This window comes from Crotalus tigris, unplaced genomic scaffold (genome assembly GCF_016545835.1).
Source record: "Crotalus tigris isolate CLP2741 ecotype Arizona unplaced genomic scaffold, ASM1654583v1 scf7180000019648.599848, whole genome shotgun sequence".
Taxonomy (NCBI): Eukaryota; Metazoa; Chordata; class Lepidosauria; order Squamata; family Viperidae; genus Crotalus; species Crotalus tigris.
In genome coordinates, this window is record NW_024097640.1 from 214,700 (window position 1) to 230,126 (window position 15,427).

The following is a 15,427-nucleotide window of genomic DNA, read 5'->3' on the forward strand; positions in this document are numbered from 1 at the left end:
TTTTCAACAGCATTTATTTAAGATACCGTACTGCATTCAATTTCTCTTTATCCTTGTGGAACAACTATGTGTTGTTTGTTGTTGTCTCATTTCTCCTATTTTTTCCTATTTTTATTATATCCCTTGTTTGTCATGCTGAAATTTATGTAAAACAGTAGAGAATCAGATCAACAATTTAAAAAAAGTAGTGTAAAAAGGTCTCTTCTTTTTTGACTAATTCTTGATTTTCCAAGTGTATAATAATAAACAGGAACATCCTCTCTTTTCTCAGAATGTGGAAAAACTATATTGGCATTGGGAAGTTCTGGATTTGAAGGGCGAATCATAAGTCCCTATTATCCCAGCTATTATCCTCCAAAATGTATTTGCATGTGGACTTTTCAGGTAATTTAAAATCCCATCATTAGAGGACTTTCCCAACTACACTTCCCCATGTTTGGTGTCAGTTGGAAACAGGACTCTCTGTCTCTTTAGTGAGATGAAGTTGCAAGAGTCTGCTCTCTTTGATCTCTGCACAAAGCTTTAATGTCTCTCCCACTCTGTTTTTTTTGGGGGGGGGGGAGTCAAATAGCTGTAATGGGAGATGAAAGATTTCCTTGTGAATTGTGGAAAGCTGCACCTGTTCTTTAATTCTGCTAGCCTAGCTTCTCTCTTTAAGCATTCATAACAGGCAGATTAAATTAAGGCAACAAGCTTCTGCCTTAGTATATTCTTAGGTTTAAAATGTGCATGTATATTGTGTTGGTTGAAAATCCTCCTGAACTTTTTAGATATTCCTGCAATATATGGAATGACAAAAGTTGCTTCATTTATTGTTCTCTTCTTTGTCTGTTTTGGAGGAGCTCCTGCTGGGCCTTTTTCTGGATTTTATGAAGGTCCAGTTGGTATAGTCACACATTCTTAGGGCTTCGTTGATGTGTTTTAGGTTTTTTTTTACTTTTCCCTCTTTGCTGGTAGTCAAACCTTCACCCCACTCAAGACACTGCTATGTATAAGACTCCAAAGAGAGATCTTACCAAGGTCACCAATTTCCTGCAACAACTACTGAAGGTCAGTGCCATTCACAAGGCACAATACTTTTAACATTGCAACACTGTCATTACATATATTGCAGGAATATCTGAAAAATTCAGGAGGATTTTCAACCAACATACCATACACGTACATTTTAAACCCAAGAATACACTAAGGCGGAAGCTTGTCCACCCCAATGATAAAATACCCAGACACAAACTGAGTAATGTAATTTATGCAGTACAATGTACTGAGACATGTGCAGATTTGTACATTGAAGAAATAAAACAACCACTTCACAAATGCATGGCACAACATAGGAGAACAAACCCATCAGGACAATTTTCAGCATTTACATTTGAAAGATCAAGGTGACCCTTTTGAAGACAGTGAAGTCCACTGGGCAAAGAAGACCACTGGTTTGAAAGAGGGATAAAAAAGGTGATTTACGTTAAAATTGAACAGCCCTCTTTCAATAGAGGGGGATGAATAGAACACCACCTATCTGTTTACAACACAGTCCTTTCAGCAATTCCAAGAAGGTATTTTATTCTTGTGGCATATAAAATAAGTTCTGATAAAAAGTATTACATGCCACTATTTCTACACAGTAAAAGTTGCCAGAAAATTTATTCCCTTTGAAAAAAAAAGATATTTTTATTCTTTCTTAAAATCAGGCTTCTCAGAAGAACTTTGGTATTGCACTGATGTTTCATAATTATATGATCAGTGAAAAAAGCATTAAAGGCTGTGAACATGGATGGTGGAAAATTAATGAGCTAATGTAAGTGTGTTCATATATTGTAAATCGTTTAATGGTGCAGGAATAAATGAAAAGCATTGCATATGAAATAATACACTTATGAGTTTTTAATGTTACAGAAACATAGTTTGACATAGTTATACTTATAGAAACATAGTTTGACAGATAAGAAAGAGTCAGTATGGTTGTCTCTTTGTGACAATTTAGAAAGTGTTTTCTAATTATTTTCTAAATTTTAATTATCACTGCAATGTACAAGTTGTTTCCTTGCAGTTCATGTGTGTGTGTGTGTGTGTGTGTGTGTGTGTGTATCCTTTAGCATATTGTATCAATACTCCATAAAATTCAGGAGGCATAAAGAATATAACTAAAGATGTGCATATTTGTATGGAGAAATTTAAATTAGTCTTATCAGTCCTTAGAAGCACGTTTTACTGTAAAACAAAGGAAATATTGTGTATTGATAATTAATATGATTTAATTGTTTGTCCATCAAGCAAAGTATTATTAGTCCTAACAGATAAGCTAAGTAAGACATGTATAAAACATAAAAACACATTGGGAAAATGCTAGGTGAAAGATAAGAATTTGACCTTTATCATTTTTCTCATCCATACATTAAGACAGGAGGAAAACAAAAGAAAGTGGGTGCAAACTTAGAGTGGAATAGAATCAAAACCTGTCTTCAGTTAGGGAAATACAGAAGAAAGTACTTAATGTGATCGCAAAGGAGAATCATGGAAACCTTTAGGGAATAAAATAGAGCATTGCATAGAGATAAATCTACTGCTAGGTGAAGCTTTTGGCATGTAGACTTAGAAATCTGGTAATGCAAAATTATACTGTAACTATATTATACTATTCACCTCTTCGCAAGAGATGGTCTGCATAAGTTTATATCATCCATTTTGCAGGTATTGTGGCTACTACATTGATCATCAAACAATATTCCGTGTGGCAAACTTGGTGGTTAACATGGAATTTCAGTGTAGCTCCAAGCTTTCTGAACAGCCCTTTCTTGTGGAATATGGAAGTTACAATATCAGCCAGCGTAAGACTGACTATAAAAATTATTAGAAAACCTTACTGGCATGCAGATGTTATATACAGCTATAAAGATATTATCTTCTCTTAACTTCTATTCAATAGCTACCACTTATAATTAAGGAAGGTTGATGTGCTAGAGACAAAAGATGTGTAACTGTATACTGCAGCAAATTGTCATATCAAAAATTAATCTGCTAAAATTGAAATGATTTGATGATCAGGTGGAAGGTTTTGATTCATTTGTGTTAGTCCCAATGGATGTACTGTAATTATAGCTGCACTCCTAGATTGTTTAGAAATCTTGCATAGCATGAAAACTAAAACTGTAATATACAGTGGGTATAAAATGAAATTGCACATTAATAATAAAAATATAGATAATTAGTTCATTTCAGATGATTATTAACTTATAATTTTCTTTCATATCTCTTCGTTGATACGTGGACAGATGAGCTGAGTACTGCTACTAGAAGTGCTGAGTAATTGGGAAAGAAAATCCCACTATTGCTCATTTTCATGTGAACGACTAAAATGAGGAAGAAGCATCTCTCAGCCTAAAATAGATGATGGCACATAGAAAAAAATGATTTTCATGTCGATCATGATTTTTTGTAGAACCTAAGTGACATCACTTGAGAAAGGCCACTCTAAAAATACAGAATTAGTTTTATTATTCTTTCAATCTATATCAGTGTACCCATAGGGAGATATGTAGTTTATTACTGAGTTTAGATTAGAGGATAGAAATGGAGATCAGAAAGATACAGAAAGAAGAAAATTGGAAATAGATACTACTCAGAGAAACACATTAGAGCTACAGACATTTCTTAGCTTTCCCACTCCAGAATCCAAGTTCTATATAGCTTTTCTTAGTGTATAGATCATGAGAAAATATGAATTACAAATGAATCCTGAAAATAAATAAGTTTCAGCTTGTATTTTTCATTATCTCATTTTTACAGTAGCTTGAAAGTAACATTTCTACAACTTTATTAAAAGAAATATTCAGTAGGACAGTTGCCTCTTTGAAATTAATAGCAATAGTTCTAGAGGACTATTTAATCATGCTTATATTTAGATTTATATTCTTAAAGCTCCTGCTTGCTTTCTCATAACTTGAACTTTAATACAAGAACAAGAAATTTATAGAAAGCCTGAAATCACAGGATTTTTCCCCTCCTTTTGCCTTTTAGCTTGTCCATTTGGATCTTTTGAATGCCACAGTGGGTTATGTATCCAACAAATTCAGCTTTGTGATGGGATCAATGACTGCTTTGATGAAAGTGATGAACTGTTTTGTGGTTAAGTATCTGTAGTGTGCAACAACTAAAAATATAGTAATAATTGTAGTTGGCTGCTTTTTTGTATTGCTTCTCCATTTGATATGTTGCTTATCTTTTGTTTTAATAGACAAACAAAATTGTAGTAGCAACTTCTTAACACAGCACCGTTCTTTTATCTGCGATGGACTAAATAACTGTAATGATGGTCAGGATGAATTACATTGCACAGAAAGTGAGTCCCACCCTACAAACAATTAAATGTATCTCATTCTGCATCCTGTAGCAGATTAGAAATTAGATTTGTACGCAAAAGTATCTACAATTGGAGACAAGCTAAATGGCAAGCACAACCATAGATTGAAGCCCCATCATTTTCTACATACATAGATATTCTACATGTGTACAAATGATGAACCTGTTTAGAAGCCTTTGGTTCAAATCTTGTCTTTGGAATTCACTGGCAGGTTCATGTTGCTTCATGTTGTTTCTTTAACACATCAATCTTATCCTGGCATACAAAAGTAATAGAAATTGCCTACCAGTTTATAAGAACTAAGCATGTTTTGATCCAGTGAGTTGTGCAAATGTGTGGAAAACCAACAGGAAATATAAGAACAGTAAAGTTGGAAGATTTAAAAAAAAACTTTCTAAAGAAAGGAAATGGAAATGTGGGCATTGCATTGGGGCTATAGAAGGGGCATCTGCAATGGTGACCACTAGCTCCAGAATGAGGAATTCTGGGAGTTGAAGTCCACACATCTGAAATTGCTGAGAAATGCTGCTCTGGAGGATTCTTTCACAGATGGCGAAATGGTTTGCTTAGTTTACTTATATTTACATTTATACATTTATACCAAGGGTGAGGAGTGTTTACAAAAAAAAAATATTGAATGACTGTGCTGACTTTAGACGACTGATATTGTTTGAGCATTACAGTTATTGCTTTTTAGGCATTCCCTGTACCAGCAATACTTTCAAATGCAACAATGGTATTTGCTTCAAGAAACAAAATGCAAAGTGTGATGGAATCTTGGATTGCCTTGATCAAAGTGATGAAAATTGTAGTAAGTATATTTGAAGGACATATACAAGTATATCCACACACTATATATTCATTGCCCTTTTGGTCTAATCCTCATTGTTTTTATCAAACATACACAATTTTATTTATATTCAAATTTATATTTCTAATATTTAAATTGGTGGGCTTGCCCATCAAAGATTGGAATTGACTACCTTCCGTTTCAATTATTATTTCATTAAGATAAAACAGTTTATAGCTTTCAACCTCCCAAGAATATTTCATAACTAAATAATATATTTTGCAGCTCTATATAGACAGTAAAGGCACTGAGATGGAGATCATCTAGCCCATCATTAAAATTAATGAGATATGGAGATAATCTTCCTTTATAAAACAGTTGCCTGTTCACACAGGTAATTTTCTGTACTTTCGAAGTATTCCATAAATACTTTGCATAAATTTACTTTCAGCCATATATATTAGAGCAGTGATTCTCAACGTGAGCTATATTATCCCTAGGGAAGCATGAAACATTTCAAGGAGACCACAGTTTTTACATGATTCCATTTAGAGCAGGATATCCAATCTTGGCAACTTTAAGACCAGAATTGTCCAGCCAGATGAATCGACGTGCACAAGTCTTAAAAGTTGCCAAGGTTTGATACCCCTGGTTTAGATTAACAAGCAGTACAGATGGTAAAGTACTTTTCCCCCAGCTAATAATCAGCCAATTTCAACAATGAAGGACAACACAAAAGACTCAGAAGATAGTGACAAGCAAAAAAAAAAAAAAAGAAAAAAAAGGCCAAGAAGTCCTGTACTAGAGAACCAAAATGAAACATAGTACATGTCTTTTGCTATTATAATATATTATTAAGTGTTTTTTTTTCCATAGGCCTGCAGCTAGGTAGCTGTCTTCTACAAGATCAAACCATTTTCTAAGTGTATAGTGACTTTCTATAAAATTCCTCCATCCCATAGGAATTACTACTTCTTTAATGCATGTTCTCTAGATATGCCACATAGCTGAAGCTATCTGAAGTGTGGCTGGATAATGCTTGGAGTAGAGACCAATGAACCGTTCCATGGTTGAGGGTTTACACAGGTTGAGATCCCAGAGCTGCTTGCTAGGGATAGGTTTTAGAGCCCTTATGAAACATGTAATTTTTAGTGAGACAAAGGAAGAATTATTAAACCCATAGAGAGTAACAAATAATGTCAATTTAATTTTAACTGACTATAATTTGTAGGAGCTAGGACTTTTTGTCCCGGCACAAGGTACTTCCTTGTCCTTTTCCCATTCATCACAGACTCTGGCATAGGTCAGCTCCTGCCATAAGCCTGAAAAGATTGGATTCCCTTCTGGATATGCTGTGCGGCATTTCACAAAAACAAATAGCATAGCAATTGATTCAATTTAAGTAACTAAAATCAATTGCTAGTGCAGTTTTGCTGGGCAAAAAGCATGCTAAATTGTTACATTCTTTCAAAAGGCTGTGGCAATCCTAGATACAGCAATGCTCACAACCGGATTGTGGGAGGTTCTGAGACCCACGAAGGAGAATGGCCCTGGCAAGCCAGCTTGCATTTTGCTGGAGTTGCTTATTGTGGCGCCTCTGTGATATCAAAAGAGTGGCTTCTCTCTGCTGCCCATTGTTTTCAGGGGAACAGGTAAGAAGATAAAATTATTATAATAGATATTCCTTTAATCTCATGTCACACATGTGATCTCTTTTAGAGCACAGAGGTGATATTGTTTTTCCCTTAATCTGCAACAATCAGCCATATAATGCAATCTTGACATTACCAACATCCAATTATAAAATAATTTATAATTTAATAAGCAGGACATAAGATTGTTTGGTTCTTAGCATTTCAATATCTCCCTTTCCTTGGGCTATCTATCTCCTGGATGCAAAAATCCAGATGATCACTTGATGAGAGCAAAGAAATATAGAAAATGTTAATTACTAGGTGCCATTTAGTGGTTGTACAGATTTTTGAATCCTGGATGTGGTAGTCTTAACTCTTCCACATTAGCCTGTAATTAGCCTTTGTGGCTCATGGGTTATTCAATTTCTTCAATGCAAATATAGGGTCCCCCCCCCTTATGCCCGATTCACTGTCACAAGGAAAAAGCAGAGACTGAAGAAAAGACAAGGGCATCAATAACCACAACTGAATGCAGTCATGTATATTAACTCTAGAAGTTTTCCAGAAGCCAATGCAGACTCTGCAAGTTTCTAATGAATCTAATGTATGTCCCCTTTTTCCCAAAGTGAAAAAGGGCATCACACAGGCATAACTGCAATACAAATGGGTACAATAAGTATATACATTCAAGTATATTCTTGTATATATTCAAATCCATGCACACACAGATAATTTGATATAAGCCTGCATACAAATTTTTCCCACATGTCAATATCTGTCAAAGGCCTCTGATATTTTCATATTTTCTTGCTCACTTACTAATGCAAATGTCAAATTTCAAGAAGTATAGGAGTCTGACATCAGGTTGTACACTGAAAGGATTCCATTATCACAGGCCTTAGCATAAAAGGACTTTAGAGAATCAGCAGGGTAAGTCCACAGTTATGTGGGCAGACAAATGAGTATCTTGGGCAAAAACCAAATGCTTCCCAAAAGACCCCAATTAGAAGTTGCAACTTATTATTATTTCCCTAATTGCTTAGTTACTTAGAAACAGGGAAGAGCTCCTCAAAGTATCCAAGTTCCAGTTTTACTGTCTCTTTTATGCATTGTTTCTTAGAAAGTCTTTTTCCCCTTTTTCTTGTTCCTACTTCCTTTCCCCTCAGTTGTACTTTTTTCTGAAGCAAATAGATATGGATTTAAAGCTCTCAAAAGCTGTATTGTACTCTTACTGTTTAACTAACTGTGTATCAGTTTTGGTACAAGAGTAGTCACTTAAAGTGAAATAGATCTCAATGTCTCTACTACCTGCTTCCTTGCTCAAACAATTCATTTAATTTAAATATTTCTATGGCTATCCGGGTTGCTTTTACAACTCTGAGTGGCTAAGAATAACTAAAAACATAAGATAAAAATAACTACAATACTATAATGTTAATACAATGCAGCTGAGATCCTGTAGCAATTTACATTCTTCAACTATACACTGGTACAATTGGCTCACTTGACGTGTTAATTCAATGCCTGAGGGGATAAGAAATTTTTTCAATCTTTTTGGAACACTGACAGGATTGAGGCCATCCAAATCTCAGGGGGAATGATGTTCTGCAGAGCAGGCACATACTGTATATTGAAGCAGGAGACAGAAAGCCAGTTTCATTCTCCATTCTTGTTAGCTGTTATGAATCCCATTTTAAAATATGGATTTAGAACTTTTCTGGAATAATGTTAGCCTACAATAAGGTAAAACTTATATTCCAAAGAATAAAACACAACCATTGAAAACACTTGTGCAAAACTACATTTTGCCTTTTCCCTGGTCCCATCCCAATAAGATTAGAGAAAAATTAGAGAAAGGTGAGTTCCCCCCTCCCATAGACCTTTAAGTGAAGAAGAAAGAAACAAGACCTGCTCTCAACATATTCAGAATACCGACAGAATAATGCTATTTTTCATTTGCTTGCACTGTACTTGTAAATAGGGATCACTAGTGGGGAACAGCACTGAGATATAGACATAAATTTCTTTTACCTCAAGGATTTAATAATAAATGCTTGTTTTGGTCATGTTCAATAATAGATATTTGAATGTTCTGTTTTCATTTAGGTTATCAGATCCTAGAATTTGGACAGCATACTTGGGAATGCAGACACGAGGAAAAGCCAAATTTGTCTCTACTTTGAAGAGAATCATTGTCCATGAATATTATAACAGTCAAAATTATGATTATGACATTGCTCTATTGCAATTAAGCACACCTTGGCTTGAGACAATGAGATGGTCGGTTGGGCCTATATGCTTACCTCCCATCATGCACAATGTGTACCCTGGAGAAAAATGCTGGGTAACAGGTTGGGGACAGAAGCAGGAAACAAGTAAGCCCAGTGCATTGTATCATTCATTCATTTGTTGCAAATAAACAAAGGATTTATGTAAAAATAAGAAATGGTCAGCAGTATTGGAAGTGGTGCTTTCATTAGAATGACTATAGCAGTGCCAGAGCATTTTATGGTGAGTTTTGCCCTTTTTGTCTGTATTACAAAAATACAACAATACAATACAAAAGGAGCAAAGCTTGATGCTAGTGTTACCATTCTAACCCTCCTCGCTTTTCCTTTGGAAATACCTGGAAGTGCTTAAAATACGTTATAAGTAAAATTGTTTAATTTGTTTAACAAATACTTATTATTGAAAAGAAAATTTAAACACATGAGCCAAAAGAATTATCTCTGGGTTTTTTGAAATGCCCATTTTATAGAATGGCAACTAGTTTGTCATGTAATTTGTAATAGCTTTGTTTTAAGATTATATTCTTATATCATGATATCCAGATATCCATATCCTGATATGTATTTATTTATATTTCATATTTCTTAAGCACCCAGCTTTCTCAGATCTATGTGTATGGCTTATGTGTTTGAACATATATATAATAAATCATTAGATCACAATATATGTTTTCCTAATTTCTCAAATTTACTTTAAAAAAGCCTTTGTACATAAGTTTCCCATTTCTTAATTTCTTAAGAAACTACTTTTAACATAGACTTCTCTGGTAAGTTCTCTATTTTTCAGTGCAGCATTTTTAATCTAAACTTTCATCTCTGAATCTATGCAATTTCCAGAAAAAAATATTCTTGTTCAAATGCATTTCTTATTTAAAAAAAAGAAATTAGGAAGAAGGTAAGCAAATTTAAAACCAGAGTAAGACATATAATGTGCTAGTAAATTCTGTTCAGTGTTATCTGTTGTAAAAGAATCTAATTCTATCATAATTAATATATACAGATCTCATCTAATATCAGTGCTTCCAAGTATCTGTTCTCGCTTTGGAAATCGAAGTGTAACAATTCAATGGATACCATTTTAAAGATTCTTTGTAAATTAGGAATACTAAGGGGGAAAAACATAAAACATTTAAAATAATCTAATTTTTTAAACATCTTGACCAAATAATTGTTTTTTTCAAGAAATACTGATGATCCTGAGTTGGGAAAATCTTTGTAGACTAAGGACTGGCAACATTTAATCACAGGTGGACATGTTCATGTATGCATATACAAATACACACACACACACACACACACACACACACACACATACAAACCACTCAGCGATTTTTAAACAAGATCAGTAGAAGCCAAAATTAAAACTTATTTTTAAAGATAATTGTTTTTAATGGCCAAATTCTTGCAGGATGATCAAATCTCAGTGTTCTCAATATTTTTAAGAGATTATTATTTAAAATTCCTGGCAAGTCCGTGAAACTCTTGCAAATTTGATAGATTATTAAATAATATCAAAAAGTTAATTACACTGGAATTTTTGCAGAATTTGTACAATTGGCTCATTCCAAACAAAGGAAACTGGATACCTGAACAGTGGTGGTGTATACCTGTAACATTTGCCAGCTTCTCTACATATGACATGGACATAGTTTACTTTTTCACAAACTACAACAACTTGGGCCAATCCAAATGTTTCAGTTTAAGCGGTGTCTGAAATCTGGAAAGCAGAATGCTATTTTGAAAATCACACTATAGATTCGTTATTATTAGTAATGTGAATAATTTAGACTGCCTTATAATTGTTTAACCAGGCATTCTAATTCATCTTCAATTCCTCTATTTATCACATGGGCCTAACTCTGCTCCCTTACAACATGGGGTTATTACATGGATTAATGAAATAATGTAACAGTCTTAGAATACTCTAAAGCAGTGCTTCTCAAATGGTGGTCTGTAGACCTCCAGAAGTCCTGAGATACTTTCAAGGGATCTACAAAGTTAAAATAAATAAATATATTTAAATTTCTCAAATTTTATTTCTAATACATTTAACTATCAATAGATATAACACGCATAAACCAAAATTCTTTGAAGGTCCTCAATCATTTTTAAGAAGGTAAAGAGATTCTGAAAACAAAGCGATTGAAGATTGCTTGTTTAAAGTATGTTATGTTATTAACAACATTTCTTGGAACATAGCTCTTTGGATTTCAAAAGATGTTATTCTTAGGAAACAATAAGCTAATAGCTAAATTCCAAGTATACATAAAATACAAATGAATACATAATTTTATTTATCACTTGTACTGTGTATTTTTTAAATAACTCACTATTCTGATCTTTTATATTTTGATGCACATTTTATATGTTGTATCTATGAATGTTATGCTATGCCATATGAAATAAATACATATGAAACAGTTCGTTGGTATAATCATGGTCAACATTAAAAATGAGGTACTGGAAATGTTTTTTTTTTCTTACTTTATTATGCTTTTCTCCAATCCAGATGATGACACACCAGCAATTTTACAGAAAGCAGAGGTGGAAATTGTGGATCAAACAGTTTGTCATTCAACATATGGACTTATCACAAGTCGCATGCTATGTGCTGGAATAATGTCTGGAAAAAGGGATAGCTGCAAAGTAAGGATTTCACCTTTTTTTTGGCATGCATACTTGCTACCCTTCCCCCTAATAATCATAGATTTGGGAACCACCTAGAATTCATGGTTATAGGGAAGCTATAGACTGGGAAGCTGGGAAAAAAAAAGAGAAAAAGGCTGGGGAAAATCACTTCTGTACTGTTGCCAGGAAAATGACACGTCATTTCCATAAAATAATGAGAGGTGAACTCATGAAATATTAACTTAAAAAATAAGAATCTTCAGTCTGATGTTTTTTTCCCCACTTTTTCTGTTTTTCTGTTCTCTCTTCTTTCTCTCTCTGTTTTGTCATGGTGGACATTTTCTTAGAAAGCTTGGGACTACGACTTCCAGAATGAATACCCAGCCAAGATGAATTTAATGACTTTAATAAAATGATAAGTTATTCAAGGAATATTTAGATCATCTTTCCTACTGAGTAATTTTCATACTGGAAGATAAAATGGTTCCCTAATCTGTGATGAACTATACTGTTTCACATTATAGATAAACTGATGGGCCATAGAAATAAAATTCAAATATAGAAAATTAGTAGTTGATAGAAAAAAATCTAGATTAATTATAGTCATATCTATTTTAATGATATTTTATTTTATTTTATTGTTAACTAAACCCTTTCCATCATTAGTTGTACGAACAATCTTATCACTAAAATAATACTATCATGCATATTGTCTAGAGCAGTGGTTCTCAACCTTTTTAATGCTGCAACCCCCAACCGGTCGTAAGTTGAGGACTAAACTGGTCGTAAGTCGAGGACTAAACTGGTCATAGGTCTAGGACTACCCAACTGGTCGCTAAGTTGAGGACTTTCCCTGCCCGGGAGCGCCATGCATGCGTGGTGCCGCTTCCTGCGCCGGCCGAGGCGTAGCTGGCAAGCGGCAGAGACAGAGCAGGCCAACCACTGGCTGGGCCACCAGCTGGCCCAGCCCAAGGGAGGTAAGGCACCCGCCGGAAAAGGGGAAAAAAATGGTAGACAACCTTGCTTGGCAACCCCTGTGAAATGGTCGATCGACCCCAAATGGGGTCGCGACCCATAGGTTGAGAACCGCTGGTCTAGAGAAACATTGCTCTCTAAATATTGTTAACTTTTTAAAATAATCTCTTTTTAGGGAGACTCTGGAGGACCTCTATCATGTCGAAATAAAGGTGATGGAAAATGGTTTTTGATGGGAATTGTTAGTTGGGGCTATGGTTGTGGAAGACCCAATTTCCCGGGAGTGTACACAAGGGTGTCAAAGTTTGCTACGTGGATACAAAAATACATGCCTTCAGTTTTTAGCTAGTAGTGATTATATTCTGGAGGTTATAATAAAACATCTTTATTAAAACCATATTTAATAAATAATTGTGTTTTTAATTGCATCGTGAATTTAATCTCCATGACTACAAAACCTATGGTACACAATTCATCTTAAAACAGTCTAATGAAGTTTAATAAAGAGAAGGAAGAGGGATGACATAATAGCAGTGTTCCAATATCTCTTTGTTGCCACAAAGAAAAGGGAGTCAAGCTATTCTCCAAAGCATCTGAAGGCAGGACAAGAAGCAACGATGGAAACTAATCAAAGAGAGAAGCAACCTAAAACTAAAGAGAAATTTCCTGACAGAAGAATTAATTAGTGGAACAACCTGCCTCCAGAAGCTATGAATGCTCAAACACTGGAAGTTTTTAAGAAGAGACTAGACAGCCATTTGTCTGAAATGGTATAGAGTTTCCTGTCAGAGCAGGGGATTAGACTAGATGACCTCCAAGGTCCCTTCCAACTCTATTATTATTATTATTATTATTATTATTATTATTATTATTATTCACAACTGCACACAATATTCCAGATATAGTTTTGCCATTGATTTATGTAAGGGCATTATATTAGCATCCTTCTTTTCAACTACATTTTTATCATTCGTAACACACTGCCTTTTTTTTAGCAGATGCATACTGGGTCAACCCTTTTATTGAACTGTTTATTATTAGTTCTATTATTGTTGGTTAGCAGCATCAAGCTTCTGTGTTAGCAGCTAACAAATAATCTAGCTTGATCACTCAACAATGAGAAACTGGTGAAGCGGGCACAGCAGCACCTGAATTTTCTGTGTCGCATGAGAAAAGTTCCTTCCCCTGTCCTTACCACTTTCTACAGAGGGACAATTGAGAGCATGTTGAGACTCTAGAAAGACTATAGAGAAGAGCAACAAAGATGATTAGGAGACTGGAGGCTAAAACATATAAAGAAAAATTGCTGGAATTGGGTAGGTCTAGTTTAATGAAGAGAAGGACTAGGGATGACATGATAGCAGTGTTCCAATATCTCAGGGGTTGCCACAAAGAAGAGGGAATCAAGCTATTCTCCAAAGCACCTGAAGGCAGGACAAGAAGCCATGGAGGGGAACTAATAAAAGAGAGAAGCAACCTAGAACTAAGGAGAAATTTCCTGACCGTTAGAACAATTAATCAGTGGAACAACCTGCCTCCAGAAGTTGTGAATGCTCCAACATTGGAAGTTTTTAAGAAGAGATTGGACAACTATTTGTCTGAAATGGTATAGGGTTTCCTGCCTGAGCAGAGGGTTGGACGACCTCCAAGGTCCCTTCCATTTTATTGTTGTTGTTGTTGTTAACATACTACAATATTCAGAGGCAGAAATGGTACAGTCTTAACTCCTCCTTCCCTTTCCAGTATGTTCTAGGTTGAACTGTCTTTGAGGACAATTCAGAGTACAACTAGTACAAAATGTGGTGGTCAGATTATTAGTTGGAACAATCAGTTATTCAATCAGTAGGATTGAGTCTATTGTAGGTTGCTGCTTCAGCTACAGATCAGTACCAGGCCCAATTCAAAAAAATTGTTATTACCTACAAATATATAGAGTGTGCTACAGTACTATGATATAGCAGCATCTGCCTTGCCAATCATGATACCTTTTAGTTATGAAGGGGATAAGATAGGGGAACTTCATTTTGCACCAATTACAGTTTCTGGATAATTTCAAAGATAATGTCATGCAGAGCACATTGACATAGTCTGTGTTAAAGGGATATTGCCAAGGATTCCCAATTAATTTGGTTTTATTGTTGGATCTTTATGGATAAGACCAGCAGAACACTAGTGATGAAAAAAATAATACCATATTGTGAGAAACCACTTAACTTATTAATGAGATTAGAAGCAAAGTGACTCATGAGTACAAATAAAATATTTCTAATGACACACCTGTACACTGCTAAATTTAGAAAAACAACCTAGTATTTGGAATTAAGAACTGATATACATATACTAAGATTTTGTTATTCACCTTTTGTGCATAAAGACAAGTTTCTCATTACTTTTATCAGATAACAGAGTAGTTATTAAGTGATCTAAATTAGGTAACATGGGAAAAGTTGGTAATGTCATCAGAGCTACTGATTAATTGATGATATTATTACTGAAATAATTACAATAATGTGGACTGGGTATGTGAATGAAGCTGTGTAATATTTTTATTTCTTTTGTCCTATGGATTGGGAAATTATTTAAGGAACTCAATATTGATTGGGAAGTTTATCTAAAATTACTTTTTCTTTCCACACTTATTTTGTTTAAATTCAAATTGCTTTTTTTCCATTTCAATAAAACTAGTAAGATTTATCACTGAGTTCCCATTTTCAAATGACAAATTTGATTTATATGGGAACTCAGTGATTCC

The 15,427-nt window shown here is 34.5% G+C and overlaps 1 protein-coding gene across 1 annotated transcript in view; it reads left to right on the forward strand.

Moving 5' to 3' along the window:
* The window catches only part of TMPRSS7 (transmembrane serine protease 7), a 31,180-nt gene extending 18,156 nt beyond the window's left edge, over positions 1–13,024 (forward strand). Inside the window, exons 9-18 of the mRNA XM_039364082.1 lie at positions 272–384; positions 1,692–1,798; positions 2,692–2,828; positions 4,018–4,125; positions 4,235–4,339; positions 5,058–5,171; positions 6,625–6,802; positions 8,891–9,159; positions 11,582–11,718; positions 12,851–13,024. Coding sequence (XP_039220016.1) covers positions 272–384; positions 1,692–1,798; positions 2,692–2,828; positions 4,018–4,125; positions 4,235–4,339; positions 5,058–5,171; positions 6,625–6,802; positions 8,891–9,159; positions 11,582–11,718; positions 12,851–13,024 — 1,442 coding nt within the window. The remainder of the gene's footprint in view (positions 1–271; positions 385–1,691; positions 1,799–2,691; positions 2,829–4,017; positions 4,126–4,234; positions 4,340–5,057; positions 5,172–6,624; positions 6,803–8,890; positions 9,160–11,581; positions 11,719–12,850) is intronic.
* The last annotated feature ends 2,403 nt before the right edge of the window (positions 13,025–15,427 follow it).